This window comes from Pseudorca crassidens, chromosome 1 (genome assembly GCF_039906515.1).
Source record: "Pseudorca crassidens isolate mPseCra1 chromosome 1, mPseCra1.hap1, whole genome shotgun sequence".
NCBI classification, from domain to species: Eukaryota; Metazoa; Chordata; class Mammalia; order Artiodactyla; family Delphinidae; genus Pseudorca; species Pseudorca crassidens.
In genome coordinates, this window is record NC_090296.1 from 942,454 (window position 1) to 965,481 (window position 23,028).

General features: G+C 50.2%; 1 gene segment (V, D, J or C); it reads left to right on the forward strand.

The window, feature by feature from the left end:
• The window catches only part of LOC137207130 (immunoglobulin heavy constant delta-like), a 30,081-nt gene extending 15,792 nt beyond the window's left edge, over window positions 1–14,289 (forward strand). The window contains 2 exon segments of the C gene segment in view: window positions 13,311–13,393; window positions 14,016–14,289. Of these exon segments, the coding sequence occupies window positions 13,311–13,393; window positions 14,016–14,289 (357 nt within the window).
• The last annotated feature ends 8,739 nt before the right edge of the window (window positions 14,290–23,028 follow it).

The following is a 23,028-nucleotide window of genomic DNA, read 5'->3' on the forward strand; positions in this document are numbered from 1 at the left end:
ACCTGCCCACCAGAAAGACAAGATCCAGCCTCATCCACCAGAACACAGGCACTAGTCCCCTCCACCAGGAAGCTTACACAACCCACTGAACCAACCTTAGCCACTGGAGATAGACACCAAAAACAACGGGAACTACGAACCTGCACCCTGCAAAAAGGAGACCCCAAACACAGTAATTTAACCAAAATGAGAAGACAAAGAAACACACATCAGATGAAGGAGCGAGATAAAAACCCACCAGACCTAACAAATGAAGAGGAAATAGGCAGTCTACCTGAAAAAGAATTCAGAATAATGATAGTAAAGATGATCCAAAATCTTGGAAATAGAATAGAGAAAATGCAAGAAACATTTAACAAGGACCTAGAAGAACTAAAGAGCAAATAAACAGTGATGAACGACACAATAAATGAAATTTAAAATTCTCTAGAAGGGAACAATAGCAGAATAACTGCAGCAGAAGAACCGATAAGTGACCTGGAAGATAAAATAGTGGAAATAACTACTGCAGAGCAGTATAAAGGAAAAAGATTGAAAAGAATTGAGGACAGTCTCAGAGACCTCTGGGACAACATTAAATGCAACAACGTTCGAATTATAGGGGTCCCAGAAGAAGAAAAGAAAGAGAAAGGGACTGAGAAAATATTTGAAGAGATTATAGTTGAAAACTTCCCTAATATGGGAAAGGAAATAGTCAATCAAGTCCAGGAAGCACAGAGAGAGTCCCATACAGGATAAATCCAAGGAGAAATATGCCAAGACACATATTAATCAAACTATCAAAAATTAAAGACAAAGAACAAATATTAAAAGCAACAAGGGAAAAACAACAAATAACACATAAGGGAATCCCCATACGGTTAACAACTGATCTTTCAGCAGAAACTCTGCAAGCCAGAAGGGAGTGGCAGGACATATTTAAAGTGATGAAGGAGAAAAACCTACAACCAAGATTACTCTACCCAGCAAGTATCTCATTCAGATTTGATGGAGAAATTAAAACCTTTACAGACAAGCAAAAGCTAAGAGAATTCAGCACCACCAAAACAGCTTTACAAAAAATGCTAAAGGAACTTCTCTAGGCAGGAAACACAAGAGAAGGAAAAGACCTAAAATGATAAACCCAAAACAATTAAGAAAATGGTAATAGGAACATACATATCGATAATTACCTTAAAGGTAAATGTTTTAAATGCTTCAACCAAAAGACATAGATTGGCTGAATGGATACAAAAACAAAACCTGTATATATGCTGTCTACAAGAGACCCACTTCAGACCTAGGGACACATACAGACTGAAAGTGAGGGAATGGAAAAAGATATTCCATGCAAATGGAAATCGAAAGAAAGCTGGAGTAGCAATTCTCATATCAGACAAGGTAGACTTTAAAACAAAGACTATTAGAAGAGACAAAGAAGGACACTGCATAATGACCAAGGGATCGATCCAAGAAGAAGATATAACAATTGTAAATATTTATGCACCCAACATAGGAGCACCTCAATACATAGGCAAATGCTAACAGCCATAAAAGGGGATATCGACAGTAACACATTCATAGTAGGGGACTTTAACACCCCGCTTTCACCAATGGACACATCATGCAAAATGAAAATAAATAAGGAAACACAAGCTTTCAGTGATACGTTAAATGAGATGGACTTAATTGATATTTATAGGACATTCCATCCCAAAACAACAGAATACACATTTTTCTCAAGTGCTCATGGAACATTCTCCAGGATAGATCATATCTTGGGTCACAAATCAAGCCTCGGTAAATTTAAGAAAATTGAAATCATATCAAGTATCTTTTCTGACCACAACGCTATGAGACTAGATATCAATTACAGGAAAAATCTGTAAGAAATACAAACACATGGAGGCTAAACAACACACTACTTAATAACCAAGAGATCACTGAAGAAATCAAAGAGGAAATCAAAAAATACCTAAAAACAAATGACAATTAAAACAGGATGACCCAAAACCAATGGGATGCAGCAAAAGCAGTTCTAAGAGGGAAGCTCTAGCAATACAATCCTACCTTAAGAAACAAGAAATATCTCAAATAAACAACCTAACCTTACAGCTAAAGCAATTAGAGAAAGAAGAACAAAAAAACCCCAAAGTTAGCAGAAGGAAAGAAATCATAAAGATCAGATCAGAAATAAATGAAAAAGAAATGAAGGAAACAATAGCAAAGATCAGTAAAACTAAAAGCTGGTTCTTGGAGAAGATAAACAAAGTTGATAAACCATTAGCCAGACTTATCAAGAAAAAAGGGAGAAGACTCAAATCAATAGAATTAGAAATGAAAAAGGAGAAGTAACAACTGACACTGCAGAAATACAAAGGATCATGAGAGATTACTACAAGCAACTCTATGCCAATAAAATGGACAACCTGGAATAAATGGACAAATTCTTAGAAATGCACAACCTGCCGAGGCTGAACCAGGAAGAAATAGAAAATATGAGCAGACTAATCACAAGCACTGAAATTGAAACTGTGATTAAAAATCTTCGAACAAACAAAAGCCCAGGACCAGATGGCTTCACAGGTTAATTCTATCAAATATTTAGAGAAGAGCTAACACCTATCCTTCTCAAACTCTTCCAAAATATAGCAGAGGGAGGAACACTCCCTAACTCATTCTACGAGGCCACCATCACTCTGATACCAAAACCAGAAAAAGATGTCACAAAGAAAGAAAACTACAGGCCAATATCACTGATGAACATAGATGCAAAAATCCTCAACAAAATACTAGCAAACAGAATCCAACAGCACATTAAAAGGATCATACACTATGATCAAGTGGGGTTTATCCCAGGAATGCAAGGATTCTTCAATATAGGCAAATCAATCAACATGATACACCATATTGACAAATTGAAGGAGAAAACCCATATGATCATCTCAATAGATGCAGAGAAAACTTTCGACAAAATTCAACACCAATTCATAATAAAAACCCTCCAGAAAGTAGGCATAGAGGGAACTTTCCTCAACATAATACAGGCCATATATGACACACCCACAGCCAACATCATCCTCAATGGTGAAAAACTGATACCATTTCCACTAAGATCAGGAGCAGGACAAGGTTTCCCACTCTCACCACTATTATTCAACATAGTTTTGGAAGTTTTAGCCAGAGCAATCAGAGAAGAAAAAGAAATACAAGGAATCCAAATCGGAAAAGAAGTAAAGCTGTCACTGTTTGCAGATGACATGATACTATTCATAGAGAATCCTAAAGATGCTACCAGAAAACTACAAGAGCTAATCAATGAATTTGGTAAAGTAACAGGGTACAAAATTAATGCACAGAAATCTCTTGCATTCCTATACAGTAATGATGAAAAATCTGAAACTGAAATTAAGAAAACACTCCCATTTACCATTGCAACAAAAAGAACAAAATATCTAGGAATAAACCTACCTAAGGAGACAAAAGACCTGTATGCAGAAAATTATAAGACACTGATGAAAGAAATTAAAGATGATACAAACAGATGGAGAGATATACCATGTTCTTCGATTGGAAGAATCAACATTGTGAAAATGACTCTACTATCCAAAGCAATCTACAGATTCAATGCAATCCCTGTCAAACTACCACTGGCATTTTTCACAGCACTAGAACAAAAAATTTCACAATTTGTATGGAAACACAGAAGACCCCGAATAGCCAAAGCAATCTTGAGAAAGAAAAACGGAGTTGGAGGAATCAGGCTCCCTGACTTCAGACTATACTACAAAGCTACATTAATCAAGACAGTATAGTACTGGCACAGAAACAGAAATATAGATGAATGGAACAGGATAGAAATCCCAGAGATAAACCCATGCACATATGGTCACCTTATCTTTGATAAAGGAGGCAAGAATATATAGTGGAGAAAAGACAGCCTCTTCAATAAATGGTGCTGGGAAAACTGGACAGCTACATGTAAAAGAATGAAATTAGAACACTCCCTAACACCATACACAAAAATAAACTCAAAGTGGATTAAAGACCTAAATGTAAGGCCGGACACCATGAAATTCTTAGAGGAAAACATAGGCAGAACACTCTATGGCATAAATCACAGCAAGATCCTTTTTGACCCACCTCCTAGAGAAATGGAAATAAAAACAAAAATAAACAAATGGGACCTAATGAAACTTAAAAGCTTTTGCACAGCAAAGGAACCCAAAAACAAGGTGAAAAGACAACCTTCAGAATGGGAGAAAATATTTGCAAATGAAGCAACTGACAAAGGATTAATCTCTAAAATATACAAGCAGCTCATGCAGCTCAATATAAAAAAAAACTCAACCCAATCCAAAAATGGGCAGAAGACCTAAATAGACATTTCTCCTAAGAAGATATACAGATTGCTGACAAACACGTGAAAATATGCTCAGCATCACTAATCATTAGAGAAATGTAAATCAAAACTACAATGAGGTATCACCTCACACCAGTCAGAATGGCCATCCTCTAAAAATCTGCAAACAATAAATGCTGGAGAGGGTGTGGAGAAAAGGGAACCTTCTTGCACTGTTGGTTGGAATGTAAATTGGTACAGCCACTATGGAGAACAGTTTGGAGGTTCCTTAAAAAACTTAAAATAGAACTACCATATGACCCAGCAATCGCACTACTGGGCATATACCCTGAGAAAACCATAATTCCAAAAGAGTCATGTACCACAATGTTCATGGCAGCACTATTTACAATAGCCAGGACATGGAAGCAACCTAAGTGTCCATTGACAGATGAGTGGATAAAGAAGATGTGGCACATATATACAATGGAATATTACTCAGCCATAAAAAGAAATAAAATTGAGTTATCTGTAGTGAGGTGGATAGACCTAGAGACTGTCATACAGAGTGAAGTAAATCAGAAAGAGAAAAACAAATACTGTATGCTAACACATATATATGGAATCTTAAAAAAAAAAATTCTGAAGAACCTAGGGGCAGGACAGGAATAGATACACAGATGTAGAGAATGGACTTGAGGACACGGAGAGGGGGAAGGCTACACTGGGATGAAATGAGAGAATGGCATGGACTTATATATACTACCAAATGTAAAAGAGATAGCTAATGGGAAGCAGCTGCATGGCACAGGGAGATCAGCTGGGTGCTCTGTGACCACCTAGAGGGGTGGGATAGGGAGGGGTGAGAGGGAGACCAAGAGGGTGGAGATATTGGGATATATGTATATGTATAGCTGATTCACTTTGTTATAAAGCAGAAACTAACACACCATTGTAAAACAATTATACTCCAATAAAGTTGTTTTAAAATATCCCAATTACATTTTTTTCAGAAAATTTTTTTAAACCCATCCTAAAATCTATACGGAATCTCAAAGGACCCCCAAATGATGAGAATGATCATGAAAAATAAGGACAAAGTTTTAGGACTCACACTTCCTAATTTCAAAACTTACTACAAAGCTACAGTAATCAAACCAGTTTGGTACTGGCATAAAGACAGACACAGCCCAATGGACTAAAATATGGTCCAGAAATATACCCTCACATATATGACCTAATGATTGTTGACAAGGGTGCCAAGAGCATACAATTGGGAAAAGACAATCTTTTCAACAAATGGTACTGGGAAACTGGATATTCACATGCAAGAGAATGAAGTTGGACCTTGTCTAATACTGTGTACAAAAACTAACTGAAAATGGATCAGACTTAAATGTAGGACTTTAAACTATAAAACTCTTAGAGGAAAACATAGGGCAAAAGCTTCACAACATTAAAATTGACAGTGATTTCTTGGATATGACACCAAAAGTATAGGTAACAGGGCTTCCCTGGTGGCGCAGTCATTGAGAGTCCGCCTGCCGATGCAGGGGACACAGGTTCGTGCCCCGGTCCAGGAGGATCCCACATGCCACGGAGCAGCTGGGCCCGTGAGCCATGGCCACTGAGCCTGCGCGTCCGGAGCCTGTGCTCTGCAACAAGAGAGACCACAGCAGTGGGAGGCCCGCGTACCAAAAAAAAAAAAAAACAAAAGTATAGGCAACAAAAGTAAAGAAGAGACAAATTAGACTTCATGAAAATTTTTGAATTTCATGCATCAAAAGACACTATCCCCATATGTATACATATAGCTGATTCACTTTTTTATAAAGCAGAAACTAACACAAAATTGTAAAGCAATTATACTCCAATAAAGATGTTAAAATAAAAAAAGACACTATCCACAGAATAAAAAGGCAGCCCAGGGCTTCCCTGGTGGCGCAGTAGTTGAGAGTCCACCTGCTGATGCAGGGGACAAGGGTTCGTGCCCCGGTCCGGGAAGATCCCACATGCCGCGGAGCGGCTTGGCCCGTGCGCCATGGCCGCTGAGCCTGAGCGTCTGGAGCCTGTGCTCCACAATGGGAGAGGCCACAACAGTGAGAGGCCCGCACACCGTAAAAAAAAAAAAAAAAAAAAAAAAAAAAAAAAGGCAGCCCATAGAATAGGAGAAAACATTTGCAAATTCCTGATAAGGAATTAATACCCAGAATATACAGAGAACTCCTAAAATTCAACAACAAAGAAATAACTAACCTGATGCAAAAATGGGCAAAGGACTTGAATTAACATTTCTCCAAAGGAAATATATAAATGGCCAACAAGCACATGGAAAGGTGCTCAGTATCACAAATCATTAGAGAAATGCAAATCCAAACAACAATGTGATACCACCTCACACACACACACATAGCTATTAGAACAGCTATGATTTTTTAAAAAACAGAAAATAACAAATGTTGGCAAGGATATGGAGAAACTGGAACCCTTGTGCACTGTTGGTGAGAATGTAAAATGGCATAGCTGCTGTGCAAAACAGCTTGGAAGTTCCTCAAAAAATTTAAAAAAGAACTACATATGATCCAGCAATTTCACTTCTGGGTATATACCCAAAAGAATTGAAAGCAGGGTCTTGAAGAGATACTTTTATACCCATGTTCACAGCAACATTATTCACAATAGCTAAAATGTGGAAGCAACTTAAATGTCCATGGATGAATGAATGGATAAGCAAAATGTGGTATATACATACAATAGAATATTATCCCCCTTAAAAAGGAAAGAAATTGTGACATACATTACAACTTGGATGAACCTTGATGACATTATGCTAAGTGAAATATTAGTCACAAAAAGATAAATACTGTATGATTCCACTTATATTTAGGTACTTAGAGTTGTCTAATTCACAGAAAGAGAAAGTGGAACGGTGGTTACCAGGTGGGAGGTGGGGGGAGAATAGGGGATTATTGTTTAATGGGGATAGAATTTTGGTTTTACAAGATGAAAATAGTGATGGGGATGGATGATGGGGATGGTTGCACAATATTATGAATGAATTTAACATCATTGTACACGTTGAACTGTACATAGGTTTTAACACGGTAAATTTTGCTATGCGTATTTTACGACAGTTTGTTTTTTTTTAAATTTTAAGTAGAGGAAAGCAAGAGAAAACTAACCCATAAAGAAACTGAAACCCTTCAGGAAAATCTGGAGCCTGTGTCTCTCTCACACCTGTGACCCTCAGGATGGAGCTGCACTTCTGCCTGGCCCAGGACTCAGACAACCTGAAGGGTATCTGCGGGGCTGCAGAAGCAGCTTCTCCACACTAACAAAGTGAGTGTGCAGGTCAGTGACAAGACGCATGGGCCTTGGCTGCACTGGGGCTCTTCACCAGCCTTCCAGGACTGCTGCTTCATGCTTGCTTTCCAAAAACTGTAAACTTTTTAAGACCAACCCTAATCTAGGGGGACACACAGGGAAGGGAAGTCTAAGAAATCCAGTTAGAGCTTAGAAACTTGACACAGACCAAAACCACCACAAACCACTCCTTGTCAACCACTTTGGACCACTTTTAGTTTCCAAATTAGAAAAAGAAAAAGCAATATTATCTTCCACCTAATCCAGTGAAATTATCTCGCATTCGACTTAAAACTTGCCTCCAGAAAGAGGAGGTGAAGTCCAACATATCAGTTTAAATATCTTTGGGGGATGTTCATTTCTCTTCTTGATGAATAACACTCAACTTTGGGTATCCTGCATCTTATACACTGTGATACAGTAAATCACCACTAACACATCTTATGTCAGATGGTAGGGGAGTGGGAGGGTGGAAAAAAGAAAAGAATTGGTTAAGGGAGGAGGAGATGGAGATGGTGGGGTAGGAGGACCCTAAGCTCCCCTCCCACCACGAGCACATCAAAGTCACATGTACGTGTAGAGCAGTTCTCACTGAAGACTCACTGGAGGCTGGCGGGATGTATAACCAAGGCTGCAAGGAAGGTCCACACGGAGTCAGGTAGGAAAGGAAGAGGAGCGACTGGGTCGGGAACCACTCCTTAGAGGGACACAGAAGAGGCGGAGGCTTGTACAGTCTTGGAGACCCTCCCTGGGGAGTGAGCACTTCAAGCCACATGTTGGGCTCCCCAGCCCTGGGGTCCACCACCAGGAATATGAGTCCCCTTAGCTGGTTTGAAAACCAGTGGGACTAAGAGGAGGGCTGTAAGAAGCCTAGACTCTGCTCATGCAGAGCACGCACACACCTGCTTACTCCTGGGAACAAGGTGGAGGGAGGAGACTGGAAACATCCAGGGCTCTGGCCAGTTTCCAGCGACAGCCCCACTGCAGGCCCCGCCCGCACTGGGCACATGCTCCAGCCTCTCTTGCTTTGGCGCAGCTCCCCACTAGGGCGAAGGCTGCTGTTGCCAAGGAGGGCGTGGGGTTGGGGGGACAGGGCCGGCTCCGCATCTGAAGGGGCTGAGAACGGCCACTGCTCGCACTTGTGGAGGTGGTGGACTGGGAGCTGTGTCGGGTCTGCTGGGGTGCAAGGGCTGTCCCAGCGCACACCCTGGCCCACAACGGGCACCCACTCTGGCCCCTCTTGTTCCAGCTCTGCTCTCCTCGAGGTGAAGTTGCCATTGCTGGGAGGGGGGAGAGTGCGCCCTTAGAGGGACCAGAACCAGATCAGACCCGACCCTCAGGGCTTCTGCCCCAGCAACTTGAGACCTGACCCTTCCCCAGTAGGGGGTTGATGACCCCTGAATAAAGGAGAAGCTCTGGCTCACACTTGGCTTGGGCTCCAGCCCCTCCATCTCCAGCCTCACCACCTACCAAGGTGGTAGCTGCCAGCACACCCTGGGGGCAGATATGACCGGTGCTCACATCAGAGCCAGCTCTCCCACCAAAGGCTCTGGGCACACACAGACCGCATAGGGACACTCCCACACAAGGACACCCCTTCCAGACCAGGATAGGTGACTGCTTCACCTAATCTCATAGATACAGAGAAAGTTAAGCAAAATTAAAAGACAGAGTAACTGGTCTCAATTGAAAGAGCAAGAGAAAACCCCTAAAAAAACAGCTAATGAAACAAATAAACAATGTACCAAAGAATTCAAAGCATTAGTCATAAGAATGTTAACTGAACTTGGGAGAATCAACTATACTTTAATTTAAATATATTTATATTAATATATTTATATATAGATACAAATTTCACATCAGAATAAGGAACCATCTTAGAATTCCGCCTACCCTACTCAGGATCAATCTGTTCTTCTCATGGTCCATGCATGCATGACTCCAAGAACTTGGGCCGTCAGGTTACAAAAATGGACATGGTTTACGCCCTAAGACACATGAGGTCATGGGACGATGGTCCAGAATGCTTTCTTAATCTGAAACTACCTCACATAAGGCTACTTTGCTGTGCACGATGCTGCATTTTCCACATCAGACGATGGCTGTGCCATGTTTGTACCCAAGGCCTTCGAGGCTGCTGTCCGTGGTGCTGACTTGGTCCAGCCGTCTGTTTACGCCACTGTCCATGGTTCTGCTTCTGTTTTTCTGCACAGCATAATGATATTTTTTAAAAAACAGACTTTGTTCTTTTAGAATAGTTTTAGGTTAACAGATAAATTGAGCAGGAAATACAGAGAGTTCCCTATACTCCAGTGCACCCCACATACACCCACAGTCTCACCTATTATTAATATGTTGAATCAGTGTGCTCTATTTGTTATAAATGATGAACCAATATTAATATATTAATATATTATTATTAACTGAAGTCTATAGTTAACATTATGGTGTTACAGTAGTTACTTTATGTGTACAACTCTATGAGTTTTGACAAATGCACAATGTCATTTGCATCCAGAGGTCCCCAGGCTACTGTCCATGGAACTGCCTTGGTCAGATATGCTGTTTAAGCTGCAGACCATGTAGCCACAAATTCAGCATCATACAGTATAATTTTACTGCCCTGATGATCCCCTGTACTTCACCTATTCATTCCTCACCCCTTCCCTGCAAGTGCCTGGCTACCAATGATCTTTCTTCTGTCTGTATAGAGGTGCCTTTCTGAAAATCATACAGTTAGAATCACACAGCATGTAGCCTTCTCCAATTGGCTTCTTTTACTTAGCAATATGCATTTAAGATTCCTCCATGTGTTTTGTGGCTTGATAGCGTATTTATTTTTTATTAACTTCTTTTTTAACAGCTTTATGGAGGTATAATTGATATATAAAATACCTGCATGTATTTAATGTATACATGAGTTTGGACACATGCATACACCTATGAAACCATCACTACAATCAAGGTAACAGACATATCCATTACCTCTAAAAGTTTCCTTGTGCCTTTGGGTTTATTGTTTTAGAGGGGTGTGTGTGTGTGTGTGTGTGTGTGTGTGTGTGTGTGTGTGTAGAACACTTAACATGAGATCTTCTCTCTAAAAAATGTTGAGGTGCACAGTGCAGTGTTGTTACCTCAGGTACTATATCGTATAGCAGATCCTAGAACTTAACTCATTTTGCATTTCTGAAACTTTATACCCATTGAACAGCAAAGGAATCAAAAACTATCACCACAAAAAAAATCAATGAAACACAGGGACTTCCCTGGCAGTCCAGTGGTTAAGACTCCCTGCTTCCAGTGCAGGGGGCGCAGGTTCAATCCCTGGTCAGGGAACTAAGATCCTGCATGCAGTGTGATGCAGCCCAAAAAAAAAAAAAAATCAATGAAACACAAAGTAATGGAACAAGAAAGAAAAAGAGGAACAAAATAACTACAAGACAGAGAGAAAACTATTAACAAAATGGTGATAGTAGGCATTTTCCTACCAATAGTTACTTTAAAAGTAAATGGTTAAATTATCCAGTCAAAAGCTTTAGGGTGGCTGAATGGAGGAAAAACAAGACCCAGCTATGTGCTGTCCACAAGAGACTCACTTTAGATTTAAACACACACATGGGCTGAAAGTGAAGGGATGGAAAACAGTGTTCCGTGAAAATGGTAAACAAAAGAAGGCTGGGACGGGCACATTTAGACAAAACAGACTCTAAAGTCAAAAACAGTCACAGACTAAGAAGGACATTATACAATGATGAAGGATCCATTCAACAGAAACAGATAGCTCATTTCTCTTTATTGCAAAATACTATCCCATTGTCTGGATGTACCACACTATTAATCCAACTCACCTACTGAGGGACATCTTGGTTGCTTCCAAGTTTGGGCAATTATGAGCACAGCATCTATAAACATTTATCAACTATAAACATCTGTGTGCAGGTTTTGAGGAGGACATAAGTTTTCAGCCATTTGGATGAATATCTAGCAGTGCAGTTGTCGGTTTGTATGGTAAGATTATGTGTAGATTTTTAAGAAACTGCCAAACTGGCCTCCAAACTGGCTGCGCCATGCTGCGCTCCACCAAGAGTGGGTGAGCGTTCCCGTGGCTCCACCTCCTCTCCAGCGTTTGGAATGCTGCGCTCCACCAAGAGTGGGTGAGCGTTCCCGCGGCTCCACCTCCTCTCCAGCGTTTGGAACTGTCAGGATGTTTGTTCCTTGTTTCCAGATTTCCACCATTTTAAAGCTGTGTAGTGGTATGTCACTGCTGTTTAAATTCACAGTCTCTAATGACATGTGATATGGAGCATCTTGTCATGTACTTATCTGTGTCTGTAAGTCTCCTGCGGTGAGAGGTCTGCTCAGATCTTTTGCTCATGTTTAAATTGGGTTGTTTGTTTCCTCACTGTTGGATTTTAACAGTGCTCTGCACATTTTGGACTCAGCTACGTGTTTTGCATGTTTCTAGACATCTGTGGCTTGTGTTTTCATTCTCTTGACAGTGTCTTTCACAGGCAGACACTTTTCATTTTAAGTAAGTTCAGCTAATGAATTTTTCTTTTTCATGAAGTGTGCTTTTGGTGTTGTATCTAAAATCTCATTGCCATCACCATGATCACCTAGATTTTCTGCTATTTTCTAGAAGTTCCATAGTTTTACGTTTTATATTTTGGTCAATGAGTTAATTTTATGACTGCTGTTAAGTTTACACTTAGGTTCATTTTGTGCATGTGGACATCCAGATGTTTCAGCACCATCTGTTGAAAAGACTACCCCTTCTCCATCAAATTACCTTTGCTCCAGTCCAGCACTTGGAGGTGGACCGGGGTGGGGAGAGGTCACCCCTTACCTGAGCTCCTTAGGTGATTCTAGAATGTTCTGTCGCTGAGGGGGACGTGCAATCAGATGGCCTAAGCTATGCGAAGAAAAATTATTTCTAACAGAATTCTGCACCCAAACTGATAATAAAATGTAAGGGTAGAATAAAGACATTCTCAGACATGTGGGATCTCAAAAACCTTTCCCTCCAGACATCCTCTCTCAGCAAGCCAAAGCAGACGGCCCTCAGATCTGAGCTCTCCACGTCAGCTCCCCTGGGTCTCCAGCCTGAGGGCCGCCCTGCACATTGTGGATTACCATCGTGTGAGCCACGGCCTTATAGTAAATCTCCTTCTAGATACAGATGAGACAGAGACAGACACAGGTACAGACATAGGTGCATCCTATTGATTCTGTTTCCCTGGAGACTAATATGTCCTGAGACACAATGGAGTTTTCTTCCAACCCAAAGGAACCAACTGACTCCAGAGAGGATGGGAGGGCAGGTCCAATACACTTAGCAGCAGTCCTGAAGAGGGGGTCAAAGTTGCACTGGAAAGCCAGATGGAGAGCCCAGCACCAATGCCTGATTAAGTCTAAAGGCCATGTTTCCATACGTACAATGTGAGAATGCTAAGTTCTAAGCATTGGGTCCGTTCTGTTCCCTGGGCGGCAATTTTCTTACTAAATGGTGCGTAAAGTAATAGAGCACCGTGCAAGGCACTGCATCTTGGATATGAAGGACGATGGGTGTCACAAACCTGCTGAAAAGTGGGGCGGGCACTTGTAATCTGCACTGGGTGCCCACCAGGCACACGAGCTTCTCGAGAAGGTGGCCTCCATGTGGTCCTGCTATGGGCAGCCGGAGCCCTTCTCCACCTTTAGAGACAAAATGTAGAGACTTCCCCTAGGAAAGAACACTGTGTTACCGGGGCTCTTGCACTTAGCTCGGCTGTGAAGGTGAGTCCCGCCGTCGGGAGGAATGTGGCAACCTTCCACGCTTGAGGCAGAGGAAGGGGACCAATCAACGCCCCACGCCCACGCCCAGACACAAAGGTCACAGCCAAGGGGCTGCGTTCTCCTCCTGGTCACCGCTGGTCCTGCACCGCGACACGTGTCACTGTCTTCACGGCAGCTGCGCCGTCTTGGGGAAGGGCTCACACATCGCGCAGCCACTGTCCTAACAACAGTGACACGCCTGACAAATTCCAGCTCAGTTAGCTGGGCGGGAGCCTCCACCAGGCGATGGCGAGTGCTCTGAAGTCACCAGACAACAAACCTCAGCGTGCAGAGCCGTCTGTGAGCCCCCAGGGAGGGGTTAACCCACATTCTCTCCCGGAACCTCCCCCGGCCACTGCTCCTTCAGTCCTCGGGAGCCCCTCCCACGCCCACACCTTCCTTCCCAGTGAGCTGCGGGCCCCCTCTGCACCAGGAGAGAGCCCCCACCCCCAGGGAGCCGGGGGAGCAAGACCCAGGCAGCAGCATCTGGCCAACCTTTGGCCCATTCCACCTGCAGCTGCTGCCGCTGGGCGCGCAAGAACACAAGCGCCGAGTCTCCTTCTGTAAATGCGCAACCGCCCTGCTCGCGCCTGCACGTCTACGGGTCCCACCGCGGACTCAGCAGCCTCGCTGCTCCAGGACAGAGCCCACCCACCGTGCGGCTGCCATCGCCCACCAAGCAGCCTGCTTGCGTGTCCTGGCGGGTCTCAGCCCAGGGTGGACTCTGCCGCGGGGGCCGCTGCCCCATCGTGGGAGGCGGGGTGCAGCGGGGGTCGGGGAACCAGGCCTAACTCTGCCTCGGCCGCATCCACGTGACGGGCGGAGGGGCCGGCCCAACGGGGTGCTAACAGCACCCTGGTCGTCAAACTCTACAGGGATGGGGCGGGGACGGGGTTTTCTGATTCTCAAGACTCTGGGTGCGGCCCAGCGGGAGCCCCAGGAGCCGGCGCCCACCCACGCTTAGTGGATTGAGAGCAGTCGAGAAGGACGCAGTGGGGGGAGTGCTTGCTGACACGGGTGTGGGCCGAACGTGGGGAGCCCCAGATGTGCCCCTCTGAGGTAAGAATTATTCTGAGCCATGGGCAAGTTAAAAAGCAAACAAGAAAAACCCTCGCCTCCCACCTTCCACCGGGAGGGGCAGGGCGATTCCTCAGGGCGCAGCAGGCCCTTATCAGCCCGTCACCACTGGAGGGTGTTCAGGTTAAGCCCGACTCATGCCTCCCCACACCCGCATCTGCCTTCCCACGTACCCGGGCCCAGGAGCTCAAAGTCCCCTTCCTCTGTCTTGTCACTTGTCTGGAACAGCGCCAACCTTCCTGCCGGGACATACCCTGAGCTCCGTGTGCACGCGCGCGCGTTCTTAAATTTCTGGCCGCTCCCTCTGGGTGACCTGTCAGGTCACGATGGTCCAATGCCTATTAGAAGGAAAGAGAAAGTACTTTAGGAAGCCAGTCAGCCATGAAAAGGTCAAGGAAGTGACCCAAGAGAAAGAAGAAAATGCAGCTCTTCATGATGCCTTGTGGAGGTGTTTAGAAAGTTTACTAACAGAGGCCCCTTCACTCCTGGGGGGCAATCCCTGCTGGGACAACGTTTCATCAGCCAGCCTGCCCCTGATATCAGGCAAAACCCCAAAAGTCACAGTTAGGCCCACAAACCCCTATGCACCAGCTCGCAGAGGTGGTCTTGCGGGTATTTAATAATCAAGATCAACCGGAGGGGGGAGAAGGAACTCAGCATGAGTAGAGGCATGTCAGAGCTCAAGCTCAGCTGATAGCCCAGCTGTCAGCCACGTTTTGCAACCTCGGGAGAACCCAAAGGACACAAGAAAGTTCAACCATCAGTCCGGAAGTAAGACCAGAAAAGGGGAATGCTTCAAATGCAAGCCGACTGGCCATTGGGCCCATGAATGCCAGAAGGAGCCCCCCAGGCCATGCCCAGTCTGCAAGCAGACGGGTCAGCAGAGTGGGACTGCCCTCGGTCCCGAAGGGGAAGGGGGGTTCCTGCTCCTGGGACGGCCATGCTGGACGACGGAGTCAGCCCGGGGATTCTGGCAGCCCCCCCAGCGAGATGTCCATCTCCATCAAGGGGCCCCGGGCGTCCTTGACGTGGCAGGTAGCAAGATCGACTTTTTAGTCCATACGGGAGCCTCTTACTCTGTCCTGATTTCTCACACTGGCCTCTTTCCTCTAAAAGCTGCACTGTAACTGGTGTCGACGGAAAGCCCCTCACCCGTTACTTCACTGGGCCTCTCGTTTGCCGGCTTCAAAAGCCTTTGAGCTCGCATGCCTTTCCGCTTGTCCCCGAAAGCCCCAGCCCACTGCTGGGGAGAGAGCTTCTGGGATCCCTTGGGGCCATATTATGAGTAGGAGACCCTGAGCAACCCCTTATTTTGACCCTAACTGAGGCTAATGAGAAGAGGGAGCTAGATCCTATCCCTAAGCACATCTCTGCAGATACAGTGACCCCTGAGAAGGCCATCAACGTGCTAGCTGCTGCCCAAGGGGGAATGTGCGCCATGTTAAAGGAACAACGCTGGTTTTGGGTAAACCAAACAGGTCAAGTCCAAAAAGGTACTCAGGGCTTCTTATCTGAGGCCTCTCACTCAGGGAGCAGGCAGCCCAGGGGTGGCTCTCACCTGGTCCTTGTTCTCTCGGTTCCTTCCACTCATAGGACCTTGAACCTCTATCTTTCCTCTTCTCCTCTTTGGCCCATGTCTGTTTATCCTCTTAGAAAGATTTGTCTCCTCTAGATTATGGCAATTCCATGTGAAGATGATGGGATGCAGGGATTCCAGCCGCTCCCTGAAACAGATCCTGTCAGGGTGGCAGCAGAACTCACCCTGGGGCCCCTTAACAAGGCAGGCGAGAGTTCTGTGGCCCCAGTTAGGTAGGGTCCATGAGCCCAATACCAGCCCGAAGAAGCTACAGAAGAGGGGCCATCGCCCTATATCCTGCCAATAAAGACTTCTTGGGTCCACACATCTCAGGGGCGATTTGAGGCAGGAGATAGACGGGCCCAGCACAGGCATCAGTTCAACCTCTGTCTCCTAACTTTTCCTAGTAAAATTCATTAAAGAATCCCTTGCCACCTGAGCACACCTTGGGGAGGTGCCTGTGGTCCCTGGGGAGCAGGAGGTTCCCCACCCCGAGGACGTGGACAAGGGGCCAGAGGGAAGGGGGCAGAGGGCAGCTCTGGGCCCCGAGGACCCAAGTGTCCAGCCAGGCTCCGCCTCAAGAGTCCTTCAATGCCCACTGAGACCCCAGTTCAGGCTCCACCACGCCTCCGCCACTGGCCTCCAGCCCAGACTCACCGCCCCTCCCCACACGAAGGTAAAGGCAACAGTCCCACTCCCCGTGGGCAAACCCTGAGGGGCTCATTCAGTGGTCAGTGCAGGAGGCCGCAGGAACACAGCTGCACAAGCACCAGGGTGGAGGCCGGCATCAGCCTCCTGGGGCCCCAGTCACCACCCAGCCGTCCACCCACTGAGCTCACGCAGACAGGCCAGTCCTCAGGCCCCATCCCGCCAGCCTGCCCGGACGTCCCGATGAATAAGCGATAGCTGTCTGGGGCTGGCCGCCACCGTCCTCAAGAAGAAAGCTGGGAGCCACGCAGGCAGGAGCCACAGGCACCAGGGAGAGGGCCGGCTGGCCAAGCACAGTGGTGGGCATGGGCTGAGCCTCCTCCTGAGGGTAAAGAGCTAGAGAAGCCCACCCACAAGGGGCTCTGAAGTCCCATGGAAACGGGGCAGAGCACATGAGCACATGTGACACAGGGCAGGACTCCTTCATATACAAAGAGCACTCGGCAACCAATGACAAGAAAGAAATGTGAGCAGTGGGTCCTGCACTGTAAGGAAAAACCGGGTGGCCAGTAACAGGAAGAAAAGGTTTCAATTATTAGGAAAGGTAAAATAAGGAGGAAACTAGGGGCAGTGAGTGACCCTCTTGGCCTCTTTGAGGACCTGTGAGCAGTTAAGACCATTCTTCAGGGCCCGGTGGCCTCCTTCCCAGCATACGAGTGCCCAGACTCTGTTGACAGGAGAGTCCCCTTGCGGCAAAGGCCCTTCTGAGAGCCGCCATCTGCGCTGGGAGACCAGGCATCCCATGGACTCCGACACGGACCATGCAGCCTGCTGGGGTCGGGCATAGAAAACCCAGGATTGGGCAACTCTGAGGCTTGTCCAGAGAGCCCGAGTGTTTGATTCCAATAGAACATGAGAGGGGCAGTAGAGCACTTCACACAAGGTCAAGGGCGCAGCCCTGCTCTGCTCTGCCCCCTCACACCGACACTCCCTGGGGATCTGCTCCGGAGGCGGGCAGGATGTCCTGGGGATCTGTGCTGGGGGAGGTGGCTGTGGTGCCCATCAGAGTTCAGAGGCCCAGAGGGCTCAGGCGAGGGGCCTATTACCCAGGGTGCTGTGGGCCGAGCAGACATATTCCCTCAGGAGGGTGGAGCCGTGATGTCTGGGGTTCCCACTCTGTCCCCTGGGTCCCTGGGCCCCACTCACCACACCACAAACACCAAAATAATGCATCTCTGCGGCATCTGGACTTCCCCAGGCCCTCTGAGACAGAAAACACCCAGAAGAAAAGGGAACTTCAGGAAGCAAGCCATGCCGCTGGGTTTCAGTCCTGTTCTTAGTGTTTGCAGGGTTGTGGACAAGGAGTTCACACTTCCAGGAACTGGTTACCAGTCCTAGGAAGCAGGGCTGCAGACACAGAGCACAGCCCTGAAGAGCCACATGTGCCTGGGGCCAAAGCAGGGAGGGGGCGTGGAGCCCTGGGCTGCAGGGGAGCGAGGCCAGCAACCCAAACCTTGGTGAGTGGGGTCTGAGAGGACCAGGGTAGGCAGTGGAATGGAGCCATGGAGGGAAGACTGGCCTCGGGGACCCACAGAGCGGCGGGAGCAGCCCAGCGGGCACGGGGAAGGCGGGCTGCCCAGGGCTCACGTGCTGCCCAGGGCAGGGACTAGGGAGCCCAGGCAGGGGCGTGTCCACACCAACAGGGCTGGAAACACAGGGGCGGCAGAGCTCGGTGGGGCTGCTTGGCCTTCGAGGACCGTGATGGGCTGGGGGACGGGAGCCTCAGGGCTTCGCTCAGCCAGATGTGCTGCAGGCACAGGGCTGGGCTGGGGCTGAGGACGAGGCCAGGATGGACAGGTGGGTCTGAGCGAGGACAGAGGGAGGACGCTGGCTAGCACAGGGGAAGGAAAGCCCCCCCCCATGGCGGGGGGCTGAGGGTCCGGTCCAGGACAGTGGGGCCGGCTTGAGTCTCAGGGCAGTGGCAGGCAGGGTGGCGGTGGGCTCTGGGCTGGGGCCGGGACCCAGGACAGCGGGAGCGCCGGGAGCACAGCAGGCAGGGCTGGCCTGGGCTCCTGTGTGCCCCGAGCTGGCCGCACAGGGGAGGGGCTGAGCACGCAGCTGCACAGGCTACACAAGGGGCGGGGGGAGCCAGGGCCTGAGGGCCGGGAGCAGGGGCTGGGGGCCGGGAGCGGGGAGGCAGAGGGCAGGTGACCCGGCAACTGGAGGGAGAAACGACCAGAGCAGGATGCCGGGGTGGTGGGAGAAAGAGGGTGAAGCTCGGAAGGCCAGGAGCTCCTCTGGGAGGGGCCCACGGTGCGACAGGGGCTCTGCCAGGGGAGAGGGGTCGGACACAGGGTGGGCACCTAGCGACTCCAGGGAACAGAGCTCAGCCCTGGGAACGAAAGGAGGCAGGAGGGAAGCTGCACTAGGGTGAGGGCTCGGGGATGGGCCAGAGGGGCAGGGGTGCTGAGGGCCAGAGCTCCAGGGACAAGTGGCAGGGAGGCAGCAGGTGAGCAGGGGGCTGGGAGGGCAGGGGGCTGCCTGGGAGCTTTGGGGGAGCAGGTAGAGCTAGTGTAGGTGACCTGGGCCTGGGAGGGCAGCGCCCTGCCTGGGAGCTTTGGGGGAGCAGGTAGAGCTTGTGCAGGTGAGCCTGGGGCTGGGAGGGCTGGGGGCTCCCTGGGAACGTTGGGGGAGCAGGTAGAGCTAATGCAGGTGAGCCTGGTTCTGGGAGGGCAGGGGGCTGCCTGGGAGCTTTGGGGGAGCAGGTAGAGCTTGTGCAGGTGAGCAGGGGGCTGGGAGGGCAGGGGGCTGCCCGGGAGCTTTGGGGGAGCAGGTAGAGCTAGTGTAGGGGAGCCTGGGGCTGGAGGGCAGGGCGCCAGGGGCTGCCTCAGGGGTTCTGGGGAGCAGGTAGAGCTAGTGTAGGTGACCCTGGGGCAGGGAGGGCAGGGGGCTGCCCGGGAGCTTTGGGGGAGCAGGTAGAGCTAGTGTAGGTGAACCTGGGGCAGGGAGGGCAGGGGGCTGCCCGGGAGCTTTGGGGGAGCAGGTAGAGCTAGTGTAACTGACCTGGGGCTGGGGGAGCAGGGGGCTGCCCGGGAGCTTTGGGGGAGCAGGTAGAGCTAGTGTAGGGGAGCCTGGGGCTGGAGGGCAGGGCGCCAGGGGCTGCCTCAGGGGTCTGGGGAGCAGGTAGAGCTAGTGTAGGTGAACCTGGGGCTGGGAGGGCAGGGCGCCAGGGGCTGCCCGGGAGCTTTGGGGGAGCAGGTAGAGCTAGTGTAGGTGAACCTGGGGCTGGGAGGGCAGGGGGCTGCCTGGGAGCTTTGGGGGAGCAGGTAGAGCTAGTGTAGGTGAACCTGGGGCTGGGAGGGCAGGGGGCTGCCCGGGAGCTTTGGGGGAGCAGGTAGAGCTAGTGTACGTGACCTGGGGCTGGGAGGGCAGGGGGTTGCCTGGGAGCTTTGGGGGAGCAGGTAGAGCTAGTGTAGATGACCTGGGGCTGGGGGGGCAGGGGGCTGCCCGGGAGCTTTGGAGGAGCAGGTAGAGCTTCTGCAGGTGAGTACGGGGCTGGGAAGGTAGGGGGCTTCCTAGTAGCATTGGGGGAGCAGGTAGAGCTAGTGTAGGTGAGCCTGGGGCTGGGAGGGCAGGGGGCTGCCCGGGAGCTTTGGGGGAGCAGGTAGAGCTAGTGTAGGTGAACCTGAGGCTGGGAGGGCAGGGGGCTGCCTGGGAGCTTTGGGGGAGCAGGTAGAGCTAGTGTAGGTGACCTGGGGCTGGGACGGCAGGGGGTTGCCTGGGAGCTTTGGGGGAGCAGGTAGAGCTAGTGTAGGGGAGCCTGGGGCTGGAGGGCAGGGTGCCAGGGGCTGCCTCAGGGCTTCTGGGGAGCAGGTAGAGCTAGTGTAGCTGAGCCTTGGGCTGGGAGTGCAGGGGCCTTCCTGGGAGCTTTTGGGGAGCAGGTAGAGCTTCTGCAGGTGAGTACGGGGCTGGGAAGGTAGGGGGCTTCCTAGTAGCATTGGGGGAGCAGGTAGAGCTAGTGTAGGTGAGCCTGGGGCTGGGAGGGCAGGGGGCTGCCCTGGAGCTTTGGCGGAACAAGTAGAGCTTCTGCAGGTGAGCACGGGGCTGGGAGAGCAGGGGGTTGCCTGGAGCTTTGGGGGAGCAGGTCGAGGTAGTGTAGGTGAGCCTGGGGCTGGAGGGCAGGGCGCCAGGGGCTGCCTCAGGGCTTCTGAGGAGCAGGTAGAGCTAGTGTAGGTGACCTGGGGCTGGGAGGGCAGGGGGCTGCCCGGGAGCTTTGGGGGAGCAGGTAGAGCTAGTGTAGGTGACCTGGGGCTGGGAGGGCAGGGGGCTGCCCGGGGGCTTTGGGGGAGCAGATAGAGCTTCTGTAGGTGAACACGGGGCTGGGAGTGTAGGGGGTTTCCCAGGAGCCTTGGCGGAGCAGGTAGCACTAATGCAGGTGAGCCTGGGTCTGGGAGGGCAGGGGGCTGCCCATGAGTTTTGGGGGAACAGGGAGAGCTTCTGCAGGTGAGCCCGGATCCGGGATGGCAGGGGGCTGCCTGGGAGCTTTGGGGGAGCTGGTAGAGCTAGTGTAGCTGAGCCTGGGACTGGGAGGGCAGGGAGCTGCCCGGGAGCTTTGTGGAGGCAGGTAGAGCTTGTGCAGGTGAGCCTGGGTCTGGGAGGGCAGGGGTCTGCCCGAGAGCATGAGGGAGCAGGTAGAGTTTCTGCAGCTAAGCATGGTGGGTGGAAGGGTAAGGGGCTGCCCCAGGAGCTTTGGGGTAGCAGGTACGCCTTGTGCAGGTGAACAGGAGCCTGGGAGGGGATGGGACTGCCCTGGGAGCTTTGGGGAGCAGGGAGAGCTTGGGCAGGTGAGCAGGGGTTTGGGAGGACAGGGACCTGCCCAGGACCTCAGCAAACCAGGTACTGGGGTGAGCAGGTGAGTAGGCAAGTGTCATAGGGTGCAGGGACCGTTGGTGCTGTGGGCCCAACGCTCCAGGGACGGTAGGCAGTCCGACGCCAGCTGAGCAGATGACATGAGGGTACAGCATCCCTGAGCTGAGCCCAGAGACCTGAGCCTAGGGGACTGGCAGGGCAGGATGCAGGGCAGCTGGCAGTGGGGGCAGAGCAGGGAGTCCTACAGGAGAGCGGGCTGGGGGCCCCCCTGGGGTGTGCGGAGGGCCCAGGGCAGGAGAGAAGGGACACAAGGGCAGGGACGACTCAGGCCTGAGACGGTGAACCGGAGCTCAGATGGGCAGAGGCTAGACACTCGATGGACAGGAAGCCCGGGCTCAGCTGAGGGGCCAGGATGAGGGGTGGAGGCAGGTGAGGGAGCATCTAGATGAGGGGAACCTGAGTGCCCTGAGAAAGGAGAGCAGCCTTTCCGCTGGAGCTCAGGGGGCTGGTAAGGCCGGGCGCAGGGGGCTACCCCAAGAACTCAGGGGAGCAGGCGGGGTTGTGCAGGGCAGCAGGGGGCTGCGAGGGCAGGGGCTGCCCCAGGTGCTCCAGAGTCAGAGGAAGAAAGGCAGAGGAAAAGGGAGCCCTGATCTGCTGGGAGGGGCTTTGTGGATGGCAAGGCCGGGTGGAGAGGGAACCTGGGAGTGCAGGTCTCTGGGGCTGAAGGGGCACGGGCGACCCTGAGGGGACCAAATGGGCCACAGTTCTTGTACCCAGGGTCCCAACCCTGTTCCAGGAGACTGTAGGAGCTGGGACAGGAGGGGTGAATGTGCAGAAGTGAGGTGAGGTTGACAGGGCAGTGGACCTGGCAGAGGGGAAACGAGGGGCTCTTTAGGGGCTCAGACGGGTCTGCATACCTGGGCTGCGCAGAGCAGGGTCAGAGGGGACAGGTCCAGCCGGGGAATGGGGCTTGGGGTGCTAGCACCCTGCAGGAGGAGAAGGCCAGGGGCAATGCAAGGCTCCCAGGGATGCCAATGGGCAGAGCTGATACAGAACACACAGGCCCTGGGTGGCAAAGAGCAGGCCAGGACAAGGGGACAGAAGCAGAGCAGGGCAGTGGGCTCAGGGAGCAGTAGCCACTGGTCAGGGCTCAGACCGAGGGCCTGATCAGGCCAGACACCCACAGGAGGGTAGGGACCCCGGGGATCTGTTAGACCCTGGGCTCAGTGGTCACCCAGCACTGGCCCCCAGCTGTGTCTGGGGCCCACAGCTGCAGACGCAGGGACCTGGGGTGGGAGACAGCCATGCTGGGCCGCTGGTCTTCAGACACGCTGGAAGCACAAGGTCACTGGGCTCAGCA